The sequence below is a fragment of the Nasonia vitripennis genome, chromosome 1 (assembly GCF_009193385.2).
Source record: "Nasonia vitripennis strain AsymCx chromosome 1, Nvit_psr_1.1, whole genome shotgun sequence".
Classification (NCBI taxonomy): domain Eukaryota; kingdom Metazoa; phylum Arthropoda; class Insecta; order Hymenoptera; family Pteromalidae; genus Nasonia; species Nasonia vitripennis.
The window spans coordinates 16,188,980-16,207,239 of record NC_045757.1 but is presented as its reverse complement, the minus strand read 5'-3'; the positions used below and the strand labels follow the sequence as shown (position 1 = coordinate 16,207,239).

Sequence of the window (18,260 nt, the reverse complement as noted above, 5' to 3'; positions counted from 1 at the left end):
TAACAATATCCCTGTGACCAGATAAGGCTTAGATTTCGAAGTACTTGTTTGTAAAACACCGACAAGATTGTTTATCCTGTAAAAGTTTATATTTCTACATTTTTTAATGAAGCTCCATAAGAGCCCTGTGCCTTCAAGCGCGCGAACCGAGTTTAAACTCCCAATACCTACCCCTAATAAATTACAGTGCATCCTGTGCATCACAATCATGTACCAATATAAGTAAACTTATACTTGCAAAGTATTTGGCCTCGTTGTAGTGCATGGAGCAGTTCCGTCGCTAATATATATATATATATATATATATATATGAAATCAATAATGTTGAAATATATGTAAACCGCAATGTAAAACAATAATTTGTTTAAATAAAATATAATAACTTATTTGCTCCGATCTTATCAAACTAGTTCAGGAGATATAGCATTAATAGAGATAATTTTTCGCAAATCAAATCCCGCGGTGAAGCTCGAGTTTCGTTCGTTCCACTGTCGAAATCCCGAGAATTCACCGAAAATTAGAAGCGGCCGTGCACGACATTCGTCCATCATCAGCACCATGAGTGGCCGCGAGAGCTAGCTGGCACTCTCCAGCCATATTCCACATTCCTTATCCATAACGTTTAGCTCCAACGGAATCCAACATAGGTACATACCAATAACCAACAGTAGCTCCCCGCCTCTATTACATGTGTATATAGGTATACGTAGGCATATGTATTGCATTATCTTTTTGACCTTCAAGCGCTTTATCGGTTAAAAGCCGTAGCGCCAGTCCGGAGATTTCCAGTGGCCGCCCGACTCTAGTCTAGACTCTAGACTAAAAAACAAGTTTCGCTCCACTTGCTCCGAGCTACTCGCGAAGGCAACACTTCACGACAAGACACTCAGATAAGTACCTGCAGCTAAAGCCGAGACTCCAAAATGGTGAGTTATCATTCTCTTATACCTCCTGGACTCTTTTATTCTCTGTTCGTCCTAGCACACCGCTTAATTAAACCGGGCATCCCCAGTTATAGTGGAGCCGCGACATATTATTTTATTTATAGACACGATAATGGATTCGCTCATCGCTTGTTCCGCGATTCGAATCTCCATATCACGATACATCGTCGTGTGATATACACAAGTACGCCTTATAGGATGAGAGAAAAGTTTTTCGAATACTCACGGCATAATGAGAGATTTTACGTAAAGCTCGTAGATTATAACATAACGGAAGAATTCTTGCGTAATAGCTACCGGGCGACGAGCGACGAACGCTCGCGTGCATTTTGTATTTTTATGGGATACCAGTTGCACAGGTCATTGGATTCGGCGTCATGCAGTACAACTAGTTGGGTACCTACACATGTGTATGTGTTTCTCTTTCTATTCGATTTGTGACGTCGTGCATACTATAGCACATTAAATGTACAGCAATTGAAGTAATTGATCTGTCCAACTGGAGCATACCACACGAGTAGCTGTAGAGTGCTATCCTATACTTTGTTGACATTTTGAATGAAAGGAGTTTAAATGGTACTGAGAGCTAGATATTTATGTAAACCGAGTTAGGTAACAAAGAATTATTAGACGATTACCAGAGACTAATAATTAAATTACATTTTGCAGGCTGCACCCATCAATGTTGTTGTTACTGGAGCAGCTGGGCAGATTGCCTACTCCCTGCTGTACCAGCTGGCTGCTGGTTCAGTTTTTGGACCCGACCAACCAATCAATCTGAGATTGCTGGACATCGAGCCAATGATGGGAGTTCTCAAGGGAGTAGTCATGGAACTTGAAGATCTTGCTCTTCCTCTTCTCAAGGGTATGGCAATTTCTGTTGGAAAGAAGAGAATTTTTAAATTACTAAAAAACAGACTCATAACACTATCATTCCATTTCAGATGTGCTGCCTACTGCTGATCCAGAGCCAGCATTCAAAGATGCAGCAGCTGTGTTCCTCGTTGGATCTATGCCTCGCAGAGAAGGTATGGAACGCAAAGATCTTCTTGCTGCCAATGTCAAGATCTTCAAGATCCAGGGAGAAGCTCTTGACAAGTTTGCAAGAAAGGATGTCAAAGTTCTGGTTGTGGGTAACCCAGCCAATACAAACGCGTTGATCTGCTCACACTACGCTCCTTCCATTCCAAAAGAGAACTTCACAGCGATGACAAGGCTTGATCAAAACAGAGCTCAGGCGGCTATTGCTGCACGTCTGGGTGTTGCAGTAAGTATAAGCTATGATTTAACAAATCTATACTTATATCTATACTTAGTATTCTCATATTTTCATTTAATGTGTCATGTAGATTGACAAAGTGAAAAATGTGATCATTTGGGGAAATCACAGCTCAACTCAGTATCCCGATGCTGCTCAAGCCACAGTAGAAGTTAATGGAACTTCGAAACCTGTTCCAGAGGTTGTCAAGGATGACAAATGGTTGAATGAAGTATTTGTGGAAACAATTCAAAAGCGTGGAGCAGCTGTCATTGCTGCAAGGAAAATGTCATCTGCCATGTCAGCAGCAAAAGCGGCAGGAGATCATATGCGTGACTGGTGGTTTGGAACCAAACCTGGTCAGTATGTAAGCATGGGAGTAGTATCTGATGGAAGCTATGGAATCCCCAAAGACATCGTTTTCTCACTGCCAGTAACCATTCAGAATAAGCAATACAAAATTGTACAAGTGAGTAAATTTACGATTTTGACATTGCATTAAATTTTACGAGACAACTCGTAATAAGTAACATAATTTTCATTCTGTTCCAGGGACTTAACATTAGCAGCTTTGCCAGATCAAAATTAGACATAACTGCGAAAGAACTGGAAGAAGAACGAGCTGAAGCCAACACAGTCCTTCAGCAGTGACTAGGTGGCCCAAATAATGAAAGTAATGCGGGAGAAAAGACAATATCCAAGTTATAAAGATTTATTGTAGAGTATGTATGTTTAACTGCTGTGATTGAATATGTAAATTGTTGTACCAAGACAGCACATATTTTTAGTATGCGTGGGCCTTGACCACCATGTGCATTTAGCAGTTTTCACATGGTATCCGAAAACATTTGGAACACGGGAATATTCTAGGAATATATTAATAAAACTCGTTACTCGTAATACACTTTGTTTATTCTTATTACCCTTTATCACAATGGTTAAAATAAAATAATAATTCTCAAGAATACGTTTCATTTATAATTTAAATAATGAATAACATAAGAATTGCAATTCAGAATCTACGAATTTAGTTTAGAAACTTTATACATAGTTTTAGCAAGAGATATAATTAAATACAACTATCAGGTATATGCTAAACTCAGACATTGTATTAATATTTTACAGATTTTGTTAAAAAGACAATTTTTCGTGACATTTCTTTTAGTCACATTTAACAGAGAAGGAATTACGTACTAACAAAAAGTAGCTTTTAATATTTCTATATATTTTATTTTATTTCCGACTAAAGATGCATATTTATATGTATTCACTACTTACAAAATCAACTTATACAATAATAAAAATAATAGTATCTGTCGATAACGTAATTTCATTTATTCTTCTCTCCCCAAAAACTTCATACAACAATATTAATATAATAATTTACATCGCCATAGTAGCAACTAGTTTTCTTTTATTTTTACGCTGTGTTAATATTCGCTCTCTTCCTCTCACACATTTGTATAATCTACATCACACTCAACACGGAATGTGTTGACATTCTTGATGCAAGTATACATACATTTTCCGTCCCGATTTCATTTTATCGTAAATATATAAATAGTCTATTATAAAGAAAAGGAGCAGCAACTATTAGTATTATTCTTTTCAAGTACACTCCTTTTTTGATGACGCTCAAAAATTTGATGTTACACATTCATAAGGGTTTGTATTATAATATTTATCATATTAGAAACGCATAATGACATCTGTGTAACAATTTTTTGAGCGTTGAAACGCGCGAGCTTGGTCTGGTAACATCTTTGTGGTTATTTCATAATCATTTGTGATGTTTAGAACTTGGCTTTAATCACACCCTTTGCTTTATTTGTAATTGTAAGACCTATTCAATTATATATTTTTTAATAATTATGAAGTCACCCAAACACGTAATAAATGTATATACTCTATTGTTAAAAGTAAGCATAGGATCAGCAGCAGGGAGTGATGGGGTATATGAACGCGCTGGTCAAGGTATTTTACAAAAATCGACTATGTCAATAGTATTATGGACGAGTTTCGCGGTTATACTTATTCCCGCAAGCGTAGAAAAATCACCCACTGTATAGCCTTCTGCTATAAACGGTATTTCCAACATACGCACATCAAGTAATACATTTTTCATTTTGTTGGACACACTCGAATCCGACGACAAGGACAAATCATCGTACGTAAAATGTGCTTCTGTACGTGCACGTACATCCAACATACATCGTACATCAAGAAAACAAAACTCGATGAACTTTTACTACTTTGCTATCCTTTCTCGAAGATATACAAAATGATCATCCAACACTTGTATTATTATTAAAGTAATAATAAACTTTGCACACAAAGTTTCTTAATTCAGGTGGAAACCTCTTTCACGAGTAGCGGCGAGAAGTCTTTCTTTGAGAATTTCTTCTGTTGGATACTCGGGTAGCTTTAAGTAATGTACACAAGTATTAACCGATGGATAACCTCCGGAACCTGCATCAACTTTTCGAACAACGGTCAGTCTGGGATGTAGATTGCACAATCCACCTGGAGGTAGCGCTGAACAGCCCGTGGCAAATTGTAGAAAAGCTTTTCGCTCTGGGCCGTCAAGAGATAATAAAACGTTGATAAATCTCTGGAAGCCAGGGCTAAACACAAATTTGTTATTAGTTATTTCATTATTTATATTTATATACGAAAACAAGATCGAGATATTTTCAATTTATATAAAAGTATTTACCTCTCCCTGGTATATCCTAATTTTGGCTCTGTATAATTTAATAAATCTTCTCTAGTCCATTGCGGATTCTGTTCACCACAAAGCATAGCTCTAATTTCTTCGGGACTAAAGGCATATAATTTTTCCATAGGGAAGACCTTAGAGAAACCTGCTTTGAAGGCTTCAAGCTGCCTGGCAATACCGCGATCAAAACAATAGTTAATAGTCAGTTCAGTATACTCTTTAGCGTTTTCTATAGTAACAGGAACATCCATGCCTCCCTCCTTCAACTCAACATGGTCATATTTGAATACTTTGGAACTAGGCGAATAAGTCATTGTTAAAGCTAAATCTTCGATGGGGACAGATGTTCCCGAGGTATGGGATATATAAAGCGTTTCTCCGATAAAACTATCCTCAGCAGAAGAGGAGTGGCCCTCTGAAATAACTCGCTCCCGCTTTGAAACTAGAGTCTGTATTTCTTTTAAGAATTCTCCTCTAACAGGGTCAACTGACACAAGATCATTGATATCTAGAATTCCATCGTACCAAGGTGTGGGTTCCAGATCGAAATCATCCTGTTAAAAATAAAAAGCGTAAATTAATGTTAAATTTTTATTGAATCAGAAAAATTAATGATTTTGGATGTTACATACCTGATCGTCTTGGTCTCCATCGTCCGATATAAAGCTGCTTGCCATACTCGATGACATGCTCTCCTGTGTTGCAACATTTGACGTTGTTAATCCAATTCGCTCGTTTACGTTGTTTGTGATGTCGCCTCGGCACATCAGTTTTAAGAAAGGTCGCGATAACGGCAAATCAACTAGCCGATTGTCCTGCAGAACTTTGGCCAGGAACACTCCAAGGAACCAGTAATATCGAACTGACCGATCACAAGCTTCTGAATTTTGGGGAAGCGGCGCGGGAAATAGTCCACTCGAGCGGGTGACGTAGTAACCAGCTGATCGCGCATGATCATTATTCTCGGATTTGTAGTCGCCATCCAAACGTGGATCTTCGTCGTCGCACAACCACAGTCCCAAATCTTTGCGCTGCAGTTCTGCAGCGACAAGCGCAAAGAACTCGAGAGTTGGGCCCAAGCCAGTACCTTCTTCGCCAACGAATTCAACTTCCAGAATGCTTTTCCGACTTGCGTGAACCTAATAAGGCAAAAGTATTAAAATACTTATCCTAAACATATCTAGTGTTAAACAAAGGAAATAAATAAGTTGAATTACCTTAAGAACCTGTTCTGCCCAATCCAATAGCTTATCACCTCTTGGTACACTTACACGTTCGTGCTTCAATCTACCCACTCTGAACTCGTGTACATCATCCCGTCTTGGGCTAAGCCCAGGTGCTCTTTGCCTTTCTAGGACAGCATCACGCTGCGTCTGTAGCCAAACAATCGAACGCGAAGCTCCAAAAGCTGTGCAACTAAAGTAAAGACGACGAGTTTCAAAGGGTAGAAGGAAAGGACAACTTCTCGCCAGCTCCTCACACCAGCTGGGCAAAGCACCAGCAGCCAAGGCCAACGGATCTTGAATCTGCTGGGCTATTTTGTTTGTGATCTTTTTCGAAGTGAAATCGTCAGGATGCACCCAGTTTGAATCATGTTCCTCCTCCTGATGAATCTGTATCGTTCGACTGTTGTTCAGACCGACACTACTATTGCTCGTGCCAAGAACGTACACGTGGCGCAAAAGTTGCAACACGTCTTCGACGGTACAACCATTCGTATTTTGATTTCCGTTGCGAGAATACAGATTAACTATAGGAGTTGCTCGACCCGATGATTCGTCGTCTTTAGCTTCTTTGTATATTATACTGAAAAGTAATGTCAACATTGAAAAGTTTGCAAGTAAAAATTTAAGGGAGATAGCAATTTTTATATATTTGTAATAATTCTTACGTATAAATTGGTTCCCATATTCTTCTGAGCTTTTCCTGTTTGCTTCCTAACTCAGTGAGTTGCATCAACTGCTGCACTGATTGGAAAATACTAGCATGAGGTTCAACTAAAGGTATTTCTACATCAGGAATTCCTGGTAGGCCCGGCCCTTTCAAGGAAAGGGATAGTTTTGGTCCAGTTATCGTTGCTGATCCAGCGTTAGCCGGTACTCGAGCTTCACTTCCAGGTGGCGGAATTTCTAAATCTGTAGTCTGAAAACATTTTTAAGAAAATATAAACTTAGTGGTCTCTATCAGATCTTGGAAATATTATGAAAGTATATGAATAATATTTACTTGATTGACATTCGTTCTACCAGGTCTTGGATCGAAAGCAGGAATCAAGGCAGAAAATTGGCGTTTTAGTACAAACTCATCATCCCAAGCTCGTCGCTTGCTACTTGGCGGTGCTGCCTCTTCCTCCATGAATGCAGCAAGTAAATTACGACTCACCATCACTTCTTGGTATTCTCCTTCGTCGCCGCCCTCCTCTTCATTCTCTTCGTCATCATCGACCTCCTTGAAAATTGGAAATCAAAATATTAGTACGGTTATACAAATACAAATAGAAGATGTTAACGTTGAGTGTAAATATGGCTTACTTGTTCATCATTTTCATCGTTATCATCATCTTCCTCGGCTAAAACTCCATCCTCGTCATCTTCCGGTTCCGTTAAAAATGTTGGTCCACCACCTACACGTGCTCCTCCAACACTTGAGGCCGCAACTTCACCACAAGCCTCCAAGAATTCTTCAAGACTGACCTGTACAAAAATATCATGAATCAATAAAAAAAATGTAATTACATTGTACAAAGACATTTGAAACAATTTCAACGAATCGTAGCAAAAAATAGCGGAAGCCATTAAACATTCATCATCGCAGTTGGATACTTGCCAGTTCGCTGTCGCTACTTGTACTGGTCAAGGACATGGTAAGAGCCTGTCCTAAACCACCGCCGCCAACTCCGCCCGAGCATGTCGTTGTACCCGGAATTTGGCTGCTGCTTGTCAAGCTTGGGTAACTCTGTGCAGTGCCAAGTAGACCACCTGGGAAGTTCGAACTGAGAGCTAGTCTGACCAAACTGGAAACTGGATTCGATCCTCTTGAGTTCGAGCTAGGAATGGTGTTTGAGGCTATATGTTGGCTAGCCGCTGGTCCTGTAAATAATTTTTCATATGAAACTCACGTACACGTTTGCCAACAAAAAGAGTATAAACTAATTCATTTATCTTGCTATCTGTATTCTAAAGATTATCTTAAATTTAAAAATGATCTACTGACCTAGAGTTCGCCTACGAGCCATCGCCGCGAAAGTTTCAAGCAAACCAGATGCTGGTACCGGTTCCAGGGTATTGTTAGTAGTATCGCTACAAGCAAGATTCGGCACGGACACGGACATAGGATTGGTGGTTACGACGACGGGACATCCTGCTGCTGTATTTTGCGAGGATGAACTTGCGTCTTTGTCCCGAGGACAGCAATCCTTCGAGCCTGGACGCGGAATTACAAAATAATGACAATGATGGTACAATAAATGAAATGAATACAATAAACGTGTACTATGCAACACAAACAAGAGGTTCAATGATACAGCGAAATGAAAATGGCCATGTATATCCCAACAGTTAAAAAATCAAATGAGCCGAATAAATGAAAATGAAAATTATTTTACAATAATCTCAATATTTGGAAGGGAAATTTCAATACTTGTAACTTGCGTACGAATGAACCTGTTAGTAAAATGATGAAACTTACCTTCGGTAGCACCGATGGCTGCAGCAGCTGCGGCGGCTGCCACGTGACTTCTCGGAGCAGGCCGAATTCGCATGGAATTTTCATCTGATTCACCAGACACACTGATCCTAACTGGAACTAGGCCAAGTAACTCACCACTAAGGAAACTGTTAGTGTTGTTTCGTAGTCTGTCGGCTCCCTCTCGCATGCGGTCGAGTACCTCCGCTGCTTCTAGGCTGAATAAACCACTCGCCGGCTAGAAATTTGTAAACAAAATGGAATTTTTCATGTTTTACTTGCGGAATCAAGTTTAAATTGTTAGGTTGAATATAAATGCAATATTTCCCACCTTGTTTCCACCACGAACTGCTGATAATAGAGGTTTAGAGCTGTTCGATGTTCTATTGCTGTTTCCATTTCCAGATGCTGTCGCTGAGGAACAATCTGTGTTCAAAGCTAAGCTTTCAACAATTGTGGCCAGATCACTGGTGACTGCTGCGGTATCTGGTCTTGGGTGCAAAACGACTGACAGCTCGCCCGTTGAGTTGACACCGCTTTCTCCTGTGACGGCTACTACTGCTTCGGCGCGGGCCACCGAAAGGACACTTTCTGCTATGGACTCGGCAGCCTGCTATAAAAATGACGTGTTATTAATTGTATATTTTTTAACAGAAAGCATTCTCACATAAAAGAATAAGTAATTGATAAGTAATACTTACTTTAGCTGCAAGATTATCAGCACTTGCAGCTTGATCTGTCGAAGCAACAGAACAACGAATTCCCGTATCAGTGCAATAATCAGGTAGACTAGGAGTACTATTAGATTTACGTCCGGTCAATACACCACTACCATTCTTAGTTTTGGAGGCACTATCAGTTGAAGTTTCCATACTAGTATTACCGCTGCAAACGAGTCTCAAATCATACTTTCCCTCCGCACCCATTCGATAAGAGTTTGAACATCCGTTATCCCATGTGACGTCGATCCATCCGTTATGAAGTTCTCCTGTTACAGTTCCTTCACCTGTGCGAAGAATACAAGATTGTAGCAAACAAAAGCGTATTCATATAAATTAACAGAATGAACCAAATCACTTACCAGGAGGTACACCATCCTGATCTCTCCACTTCCAATCTAGACCTCGAGCAACTCTAGCACCTGCTACCAGGTGTCTCAAAACTTGTGATCTAATCAACCGCCGTTGTCGGCGCACACAAGCCTCAGCTTCTTTGGCAGCTCGTCCTAAGTCTTCGCAAACGCCGGTGACTTCACCGTAAACTTCGAAACCCGATACCGACAGGTAATGAGTCTGACCTGAAGCATTTTTGCCGGTTTGTTGCAACCTCAAATGACGCCAGCCTTGAGAGTCGTCACTCACTGCTGGTGGCTCTAAGGTCCAAGTAGCTGTACTTCCCGGCTCGTTTAACGAACAATCGTCTACGTGGGTGTAAATCGTTGTCCAGTTTATACCATCTTTAGATGCCTATTTTGAACAATACATGACATTTTTCATTGAATTATTTTAAAAAATAAATAAAATAGAGAGATTTCATGCGCAATTATGTACGGTAATTACCTGAAGCATCCAATTTCTTAAAGCGCTTTTACCGTAGCCTCTAGCATGCCTTAATGTATACGCTGTTGGTATAATCCAAACTCCTAAATCTATGGAGAACCAGGCTCTTTTGTCATCATTGGTATGACAATTCATAGCAGATGGGTCTCGACTGAGAATATCTTCAAGGTGTCCATACGGCAAATTACGACCGTCACTCGAAGTAACTATTACGAGGCCATATTGACCGGGATTCACCCATTCAGGACATGTTCTAAAAAAGAAGGACGTTTGGTTAAGCAATCAAAAAGTCACCGCATTCTCGTATTGAAAACTGTAATTAACTTTCTATTTTCTTACTTTGCATTTGTTCCTATCCAATATAATACTCCATTTTCATCAAAGTCGTGTTGATACTTAAAGTTTATTTTATTTCCTTCTTTTAGTTTCTTAACAAAAGTAAATGTAGCTCTGTCATGATCATGCCACTGTTTGGCGACCATTTTTAACAAATGATTTTCCAATTGCTGTACAGTACTAAGTGGTTCCATCTTTAAATTTCTACCAGTTCTATCAATCAATGCACTTTCACCAACTGCCTTCTCTAATCTAAACCTCAGCCGTCTCGTTAAAACCTGTGAATAATTAGACCATTGTAGACATGATTTATAATAAAACTTTCACGCAGTCTATCATTAGATCTACTGTAAAACACATACCTGCAATCCATATCCAGATCCAGGAGTATCATACAGATAAACCGGCAACTTCTCGATAGATTCTAGCACAGATACAAGTTTCTGTACGAGTATCTTTGCAAAGTTGTCACCTTTATCAGTGTCTTTGGACTGAAAGCAGCTCTTAAATACAGCTATTCTTTGAAGCCTCAACTTGTTCATTCTCGGTGAGAACTGTTGCGCGCTGGTGTTAGGCGGTGCAGCAAGAAGTGCCAGGAGCGCCTGTATGAGGCCACTGGAATGCAGTTCGTAGGCCGATACTTTACCCTCTTCGTTCAAGAGTACCTTTAACTCATCCAAAGCACTCTGTAAGATTGTACGCCACTCGCGACTGCCAGATTGTTGTTGCTGTTTGTGGCAGGCTTTTTCTATCTGGGTAACGATTGCTGCTAGTTTCGCCACGACTCCGCGAGGTTGAGCCTGGGCTGCTTTGAAGTAGCATTCGTAGATCTCTTGGGCCTGGGTCTTTACTTTTTGTTTTATTGCTTCCATCTTTGAGCGCAAACGCTTGCCTCGTTTTCCTGCCCATCCCGCGGAAAATTCTGGACCTATTATATTTTTTATGTAAATAACTTTTTTTTTGAGATTTGACACCTAGTTTAAGTTGAATTTATTATATAAAGAATAAATCTTAACTTAGGCGTCAAATACATAAATAAAATTACCAATCTCAGTACATTTACCTAAACTCGTTTCCGCAGTAAAAGAGTGCTTCGTTCCTCTGTTCGATTCGAAAATAAAACCCGGTAGATCTTCCCTCAAAATCGTAGCTTGCTGCTGTCCATCGCTGTTGTGAATGCACAGCTCGCTATCTTTTTTACTAGACAGAGCCCAATTACCGATAACCAGCCTTGTTGGACCCGGTCTCGACAATATTGGTTGACTGACAGAGTTGGGTTTCACCTGACTGCGAGCTCGCTGCAACTTTTCCAAAAACTCGCCGCGATTTTCTGCAATACATATTTCGCAAAACGATCCTATTAAAGCATCTAGTTGAACGTCATTACTTTCTGTTCGATTTGTGCCCACAATACTCTGTTTTTCTTTGTTTGTTTTTTATTATGAGAATGAGAGTCGAAAGTTGAATTATGTGTATGGATGCTAAATGGCCGGGAGCCGTACCTACCTTCAGTGGTCAGAGACTCGGTGTTCCTCCCTCCCTTTCCTGTAGGCAGTCGATAAAACAAGTTATTTTCTAAGCTATTCTCTGCGCCCAGAGATCATTAATCGTATTCGCAATAGAGAAAATAAAAGACAGAGATAAAACGAGATAGAGAGGTACGGGTAGAGGATAAGATGCAATGTGATTTGTAGCACGAGCAGAGCAAGTAAGAAATATGCAGCGTAATGAGACGCACCGCATCCATATATTACAGGTTTTTTTCACCGCATTATGTAACGGAATATCTGATTTATATTTAAAGTTCTCAACGCGTATCATTACTCTGCACAAAAAAAAACATATTAGAAATGTCATCACTACCTGTTGTGTCAGTGCCTCCCTCGGGACTGCCGCTTGAGTACATTGTAGCCAACTTGCCGTCTAGGATGAATCTAAACCAGCCGTTGCTTCCATTTGATAGCTCCAATGCTGCTGCATCTGACCAGACGTACAGACAGTCGCGACCACGGCAAATACACCAATCCCTCCAGTGGTAGGCCTTGCCTACTAGCAGTTCCTTCGCATCTTCAAGCTTCTGCTCCTCCGAGTTGGTCGTAGTTGTAGGTGTTGTCTGAACTACGCTACTACTGGCTTCTATTTCTGGTTCTGAAGTAGCATCCTGCGGTCCTGCTAAGGCGCCGACTTTTGAAAAAACTCCAAGACGGGCAAAGTGCTCGAGGAACTCATCCTTGCCCTTGACCATCAGGTCTTGGATCATTTGCAGCACTACCAGGTGACCATCCTCGTCTTCCTGTGCGCGAAAAATAAAAAAAGGGAGTTAGTAATCATTTTAGTGGAAGGTAAGTTTGTATTAAACGACATTAATGTCGAGTATTAGAAAATCTAGCAGATGAACGCTTGCAACATGTGCGGTAAGTTACACTCCATCCCTCGAGTCTCGAGAGTCTCTAAGACATGGTAAAAGTGTCAAGTCGATTAAAGTACGCAGTACCTATATGTATCTTAACGATACGTCTCCTATAAATCAGCAAGCGTTTATGAACACTCGGTCGCTCGGTCTGACACAAGCAAACTTGAACACATAAAAAAAAGAGAAAGGAACGTCATTGTTGGTAACATGGGAGTCTCAAGTGCAAATTCAACGTCAAACAAAGATTGGTTACACATTCGTTAGCTGAGATATATCACGCATTATACAGAGATGGGCGGATGATGCTCATTGATACATATTTGATGTATATATTGAACGACAGCGCGCGTTCTCGAGCAGGCACGTGAATCGAGAAGGCGGAGCTCAGATATAATTGTTTGATGGAGGTCTGTTCGAGAGTTAGCTTTGGGTTAAGAGTTACAGAGATATCAGTAAAAACCAACGGTTTTAACAGTACAAGTACAAAAATAGAGCAAAGATATAGTAAGTAGCAAGAATCTGGGACGGACGTTACCGTCTTGACGAGAATGTAGTACTGGGAAAGCTTGCGCGCAGAGAATGGCATTTTAGGGCCAATAAATGTTTCGAGACACGGAGGCGGCGGTGGTGAGCTCGACGACATCGCCGACGACGGGGAGCTTGCTTTTATATCGAACTCCTGCCGACAGAATTCCGGCCGGGCCGTGAGTACATGTGCCCAACTATTCGCATTTATCACTAACACGTGTTCTCCGGATAACACTGTTTCGTCGTTTTCTTCTAAAAGGAAAGACGACTTACCTCGTTGTCGAGTACGTTGGCAATAACTTCGACGAGCATAGCGCCACAGCCGGTGGTCTTGTCGGCACCACAGGTTTCAGCGAGTAACTCTGGCTGAATGTAATGTACCATCTTGCGTATTAGACTCAAACTCGCTTTCCTCACGCTCGGCAGCATCGTCGACTGGAAAGTCGAGCAGAACACGGGTAGCAGTCTTTTCAGATATACAGGAGCCATCTCAGGATCGCCCTTGGGCTCGGTAAATTCCTTGACATCGTTTTCCAGCTTTCTATCGTCCTGGCTAGGCGGTGGCAGCATCCACTCGCCCGGGGATTGTAAGATGGCGGCGACCTCACGGTGACCCTCATCCACGCGTTCTCTCGCTTTATCTAACGGTGTCTTTCCGTCTTCGTCGCGGAGATCCGGATTGGCTCCGTGTCTTAACAGAACTTTAGCGATAGCCGGTCTCCCGAAGCACGCAGCATAGTGAAGACTCGAAGAGCGCTGACCTTTGTTAACATCAGCTCCTTTATCACAGAGAAACTCGACCATTTCCTGGGTGCCAAAAGCTGAGGCCCAGTTGAGTAGGGTCTGTCCAACATCATCCATAAAGTTCACCTCGATACCGCCTGATTCTATCGCCTCGATCAAAGCATCGGTGTCCTTGGATCTAATACAGTCTATCAGCTGCCTATGCGATTTCTCTCCGGCACTGTCGAGTCGTCGAAGTCGAGGTAGAAGTGGTCCGGATGAGCCACCGCTTGCATTGGCTCGACCAAGAGCCGACCTGCCCTCGAACAAAAGCACCAGCAGCAGATCTACCAATCGCATGGAATCTAGAGCGCATCGCTCATCGCCTTTCAGAGCTTTCTCAATAGCGTCCGGCAGTTCGGAACGCAGCAAGTCATGGGTTATCGAAGCTGAACCGCGGCACAGAGTAGATAAGAGGCTGATGATGGTCGATACGGAGGCACAAGATTTGGCTTCAGGCGCGGGAATGGTCGTAGCCGCGACGCTCGGTGTTGGCGGAGTCTTGGGGTTTCCTGGTGTGGTGTTGATCGACGAGATGGGGCCGGCTGCATTCGACAGTCTAGAATGCAAAAAAAATTTATAAAATAGGTAAATTAAAATATTGATCGCTCTCCTTGCAAAATTATCACTCTACTTATGTACACAATCGTAAATATTTTATGAATTTTAGCGTTTTCGCAAAGTAGAAATACGTTAACTAAATTATTTACAAATTAACGGTTTCATTATCTATATACTTAACGCACGTTTTGACTCTGTAGAATTGGTAAAAAAAAATAAAATAAATAAATAAATAAATAAGAAAACTCAATGGAAAATACCCACCTATAGAGCAATTCAGAAACCAATCCATTACAAGCGAGCGGTGCCGGATCGGTGCCGCGCCTGGAGAATCTATCAGCCAGTGAAGCGAAGCAACGTAGCGCGCCGTCGGCCACGTGGGCGTCCTCATGACGCAAAAGCGTCGACAGGGCCTCCACACAGTCGGGCAAAGACTTGTCCTGGGGCTCGACTTTTCCGCAGAGTCGCGAGACTACAGCCATGGCTGAGTGCAAGGTGTCACGATGCACCTGAGCGCCGTGCTCGCGGATAAAAGACAGAGCGCACGGAAGGCCGCCAGCCTCGAAGACTGCACCTGCTTCTCTGGCGCAGACCAGTTCCAGAACCTGGAAATAAAAAATACCAATTTATTAATTTTACATGAGACTTTTATGTGCACGAAGCGTCGGTGAAAATAACCGAACGGAATAATGAAACGCTATTTTAGTATCGATGTATTATCTATCAAACTATTGGCCAGTTTCAAAAATTTTTTTTTTATTAATAACGGCACAAGTAAACGCGAGTTATTCTAAGTTACTTTAAAAGACATGAGACAAACGGCTAGGATTTTTGTTCTTTTATTTGCATCTGAACCTGGAAAACATGAATGTAAAAAACAAAAAGGTCACAAGTATAATAGCAGTATTTACTTGAGTGTAATTACCAAGGACAGCTAGCTATTATTTTATTATATAAGCTAATTCATATACAGGAACCTATTGATTTTATTGTTTACTAAATTAATTCAAATAATTTATAGTTATACGCATGCGATCGCGTTTAGATCTGTAATTAATTGCAATATTGCATAAGTCAATGAAAAATCATTTCTGTGCACGATTTTGCTGGAGTGATAATCTTAGCATTAGAAGAAATAGAAAATTGATTTTATCATGAGATATTTTTGTCTCTTTATTTGCACCAGTGAAAGTGTTGAGTGCAATGAAAGGTAATATTTTAAGATCTATTTTGAAGAGGATTGTGGGAGCATGCAAATAAAAAATTCCAAAACACATGAGTCAACAGTGATTCATATTACCCCCAAAACACTGAGCAGTTGTAAGCTGACAGATTTCTGTATTATAAACAAACTTCTTGCATCCATATTATCTATTAAAAATATAATATTTCATTTTTTTTTAATCAAAAAATGTCAGTAAAAAATAGTTACAGTAGTTAATTGATGCAAGGTAGTGATAAGCAATTTGATTTCAAGAAATTTCCATGCCAAAGGTAAATAACTTTCATTTCTTGTGAATGACTCAGTGTGACTCATACTGACCCCAACACGTTTTACAGTTAAACAATAAATTTGTTGGCCAAGCTAAATTCTGTGGTGAAACTGTTTATATTACAAACCTTTATACACTGTTCGGCCAGGTCTCTGCTGGCTCTTGATCCAAGTCCAGCACAAGAGAGACGACTGCAGATGGCCTTGATGGCACCCTCCATAGCCACCACTCGTCGTGTACATTCTGCAGAGACATCAAGATAGTAAGTAATGGCTCTGGCAGTCACCTCCAGAACGCTGTCCGGGGCCAGCTCATCCAAGAATATACGGCAAAGGGCTGGCAAAAATGTTCTGGGTGGACAGCTGCAAAAAAAAGCATCAATTAACGTCCACAAATGCCAGACATTCGCGCATGACTCCCAAGCAAACAGATACCTCTCGAAGCATCGATCAACGTTATCAGACATGAGCAGCAGCATGCAGAGCTGCTCCAGCGCTATCAGTTGCATGTCTCTTTCATCACCCTGTCCCATGCTCAGCCACTCGAGCAGGGTCTCCGGATCTACCTCTGCCATCTTGCTCTAGCTTCTTTGCTCCTATTATTCAATTACACTGCACTGTCACTAGAAAACACTGGACGACTCCTCGACTGATAGTGGAGACATTGGCCTGTCGCAGCAGGCCAGGGCACTTGTGTATAGAACAGCAGAGACAAAGCGCGCCCGTGCGTCCACCGTGATTCAGGCCAAATCCGAGCTCTTGAAATGTAGAACGTTGAACGATCCGCAAAATCACGAGTGCTGGCACTCTGCTGTTTTCTTTAGGCGCGTTAGGTGCGACGCGAGAAAAATGTTGACATTCTAGCGGGGTCAGTCTCGAAAAATATCAACATTGACCTCCCGTCAGTCGATCCTGAAGTCGGTCTTCATCCGGGGTCTCTCCAATAGGTGTACAACTAGCACGACTCACACTCTCTGTCTCGCTCGTGTTAGGTACCTACGTATCAACGTCGCAGTGTCTCAGCAGGCGAGCAGTAGAGAGTCAGCTCTCCTCGCTCCCAACAGCAGCAGTAGAAGCATCGTCATCACGTCACAGTAACGCACTGCAACGGTGCTTCTCTCTCCGCAGTGTACGGAACGAATTTTCGTTCTCCCTCTCGCTCGCTCGCGACGTCCTCCTTATCTCTTTCTCTCTCGCACTCAGGCGTGAGCCTGCTGAGGTATACTATACGCTGCGCCGCGATGGTCAGAGACGAGACACTGGGCCGAGGCGGACGTGAAAACGCCAAGAGCCAGGCTCCTCTTTGTCCGCCAGCTCGGAGTTTTTATTTTTGCGCTGCACACAGTCTCGTCTCGTATATGCCTCTATACTCCGTACTCCCTGTCTTTCTCCCTTCTCTCTCTCTCTCTCTCTCTCTCTCTCTCTCTCTCTCTCTCTCTCTCTCTCTCTCTCTCTCTCTCTCTCTCTCTCTCTCTCTCTCTCTCTCTCTCTCTCTCCAGAGCTCGCGCGAGTCGACGAGCCACACTGTGCACTGTGCAGTGCAGTGTGTGGAGACTCGCGATGTAGCAATAGGCGCTGCACGGACTGTACTCAGTACTGACGAGGGTATGCTTGGACGACGTCGACTCGTAATGGAAAATGGACGTCCCGACGCGAGGATCGCTCGATCGGTTGTTATTTTCTCGCTCTCTCCCCGCACGACAAGCAGCAGCTACTCTTCAGCTCTCATAACGCTATATAGATATACGCAATACACTATAGTCTACTCTCTGCGTGGGCGCGCACTAGAGTACTAGACTATAGCTTCGTGCACTTTTTGTAGTCGTCGTCGTCGCGCGAGGGGATTGGATTATTTTCGGACGGAGCGGCGACGGGGAGGGAGCAGCGATAAGAGCCAACACAGCAGGAGCAGATATTGAGATATGCACCAACGTCGCCCCCTACACTACCTCGACTGTTTTTATTATTATTTGTTGTTGTTTC

The 18,260-nt window shown here is 41.9% G+C and overlaps 2 protein-coding genes across 11 annotated transcripts; one reads left to right on the top strand and one right to left on the bottom strand.

Moving 5' to 3' along the window:
* Positions 1–635: 635 nt before the first annotated feature.
* Positions 636–3,102, top strand: LOC100119291 (malate dehydrogenase, cytoplasmic). 2 transcript variants are annotated; one of them, XM_008212786.4, is made up of 6 exons: positions 1,108–1,354; positions 1,419–1,520; positions 1,614–1,809; positions 1,889–2,211; positions 2,294–2,671; positions 2,755–3,102. In XM_008212786.4, the coding sequence occupies exons 2-6, from the start codon at positions 1,518–1,520 to the stop codon at positions 2,851–2,853; spliced, it is 999 nt and encodes a 332-aa protein (XP_008211008.1). In that variant the 5' UTR covers positions 1,108–1,354; positions 1,419–1,517; the 3' UTR covers positions 2,854–3,102. The 2 variants fall into 2 exon arrangements, with proteins under 2 accessions (XP_001605157.1, XP_008211008.1); XM_001605107.6 differs by lacking the exons at positions 1,108–1,354; positions 1,419–1,520 and adding an exon at positions 636–926.
* Positions 3,103–3,512: 410 nt separating this feature from the next.
* LOC100122276 (E3 ubiquitin-protein ligase HECTD1) lies at positions 3,513–18,223 on the bottom strand. Of its 9 annotated transcripts, none has more exons than XM_031926767.2 (24): positions 16,713–18,223; positions 16,406–16,640; positions 15,050–15,390; positions 13,715–14,783; positions 12,364–12,793; positions 12,007–12,045; positions 11,558–11,830; positions 10,863–11,428; positions 10,504–10,778; positions 10,165–10,417; positions 9,687–10,071; positions 9,438–9,611; positions 9,307–9,341; positions 8,937–9,218; positions 8,609–8,843; positions 8,135–8,344; positions 7,748–8,010; positions 7,453–7,614; positions 7,148–7,369; positions 6,813–7,063; positions 6,139–6,727; positions 5,554–6,060; positions 4,919–5,475; positions 3,513–4,826 (listed from the first exon to the last, which is right to left on the bottom strand). In XM_031926767.2, the coding sequence occupies exons 1-24, from the start codon at positions 16,850–16,852 to the stop codon at positions 4,544–4,546; spliced, it is 7,776 nt and encodes a 2,591-aa protein (XP_031782627.1). In that variant the 5' UTR covers positions 16,853–18,223; the 3' UTR covers positions 3,513–4,543. The 9 variants fall into 9 exon arrangements, with proteins under 9 accessions (XP_031782627.1, XP_031782631.1, XP_032456695.1 ...); XM_031926771.2 differs by having other exon boundaries at positions 8,937–9,215; XM_032600804.1 differs by having other exon boundaries at positions 11,564–11,830.
* Positions 18,224–18,260: the final 37 nt, after the last annotated feature.

Excerpts from the sequence above, each read along its gene's own strand:
- LOC100122276 (XM_016990007.3), bottom strand. The coding sequence starts at position 16,852 with ATGGCAGAGGTAGATCCGGAGACCCTGCTCGAGTGGCTGAGCATGGGA. Across the intron at positions 14,784-15,049 it reads GTTTCTGAATTGCTCTATAG|ACTGTCGAATGCAGCCGGCC; the intron begins GTGGGTATTTTC and ends TTTGCATTCTAG. Across the intron at positions 5,476-5,553 it reads ATGGAGACCAAGACGATCAG|GATGATTTCGATCTGGAACC; the intron begins GTATGTAACATC and ends TATTTTTAACAG.
- LOC100119291 (XM_001605107.6), top strand. Across the intron at positions 1,810-1,888 it reads TGCTCTTCCTCTTCTCAAGG|ATGTGCTGCCTACTGCTGAT; the intron begins GTATGGCAATTT and ends ATTCCATTTCAG. Across the intron at positions 2,672-2,754 it reads AGCAATACAAAATTGTACAA|GGACTTAACATTAGCAGCTT; the intron begins GTGAGTAAATTT and ends ATTCTGTTCCAG.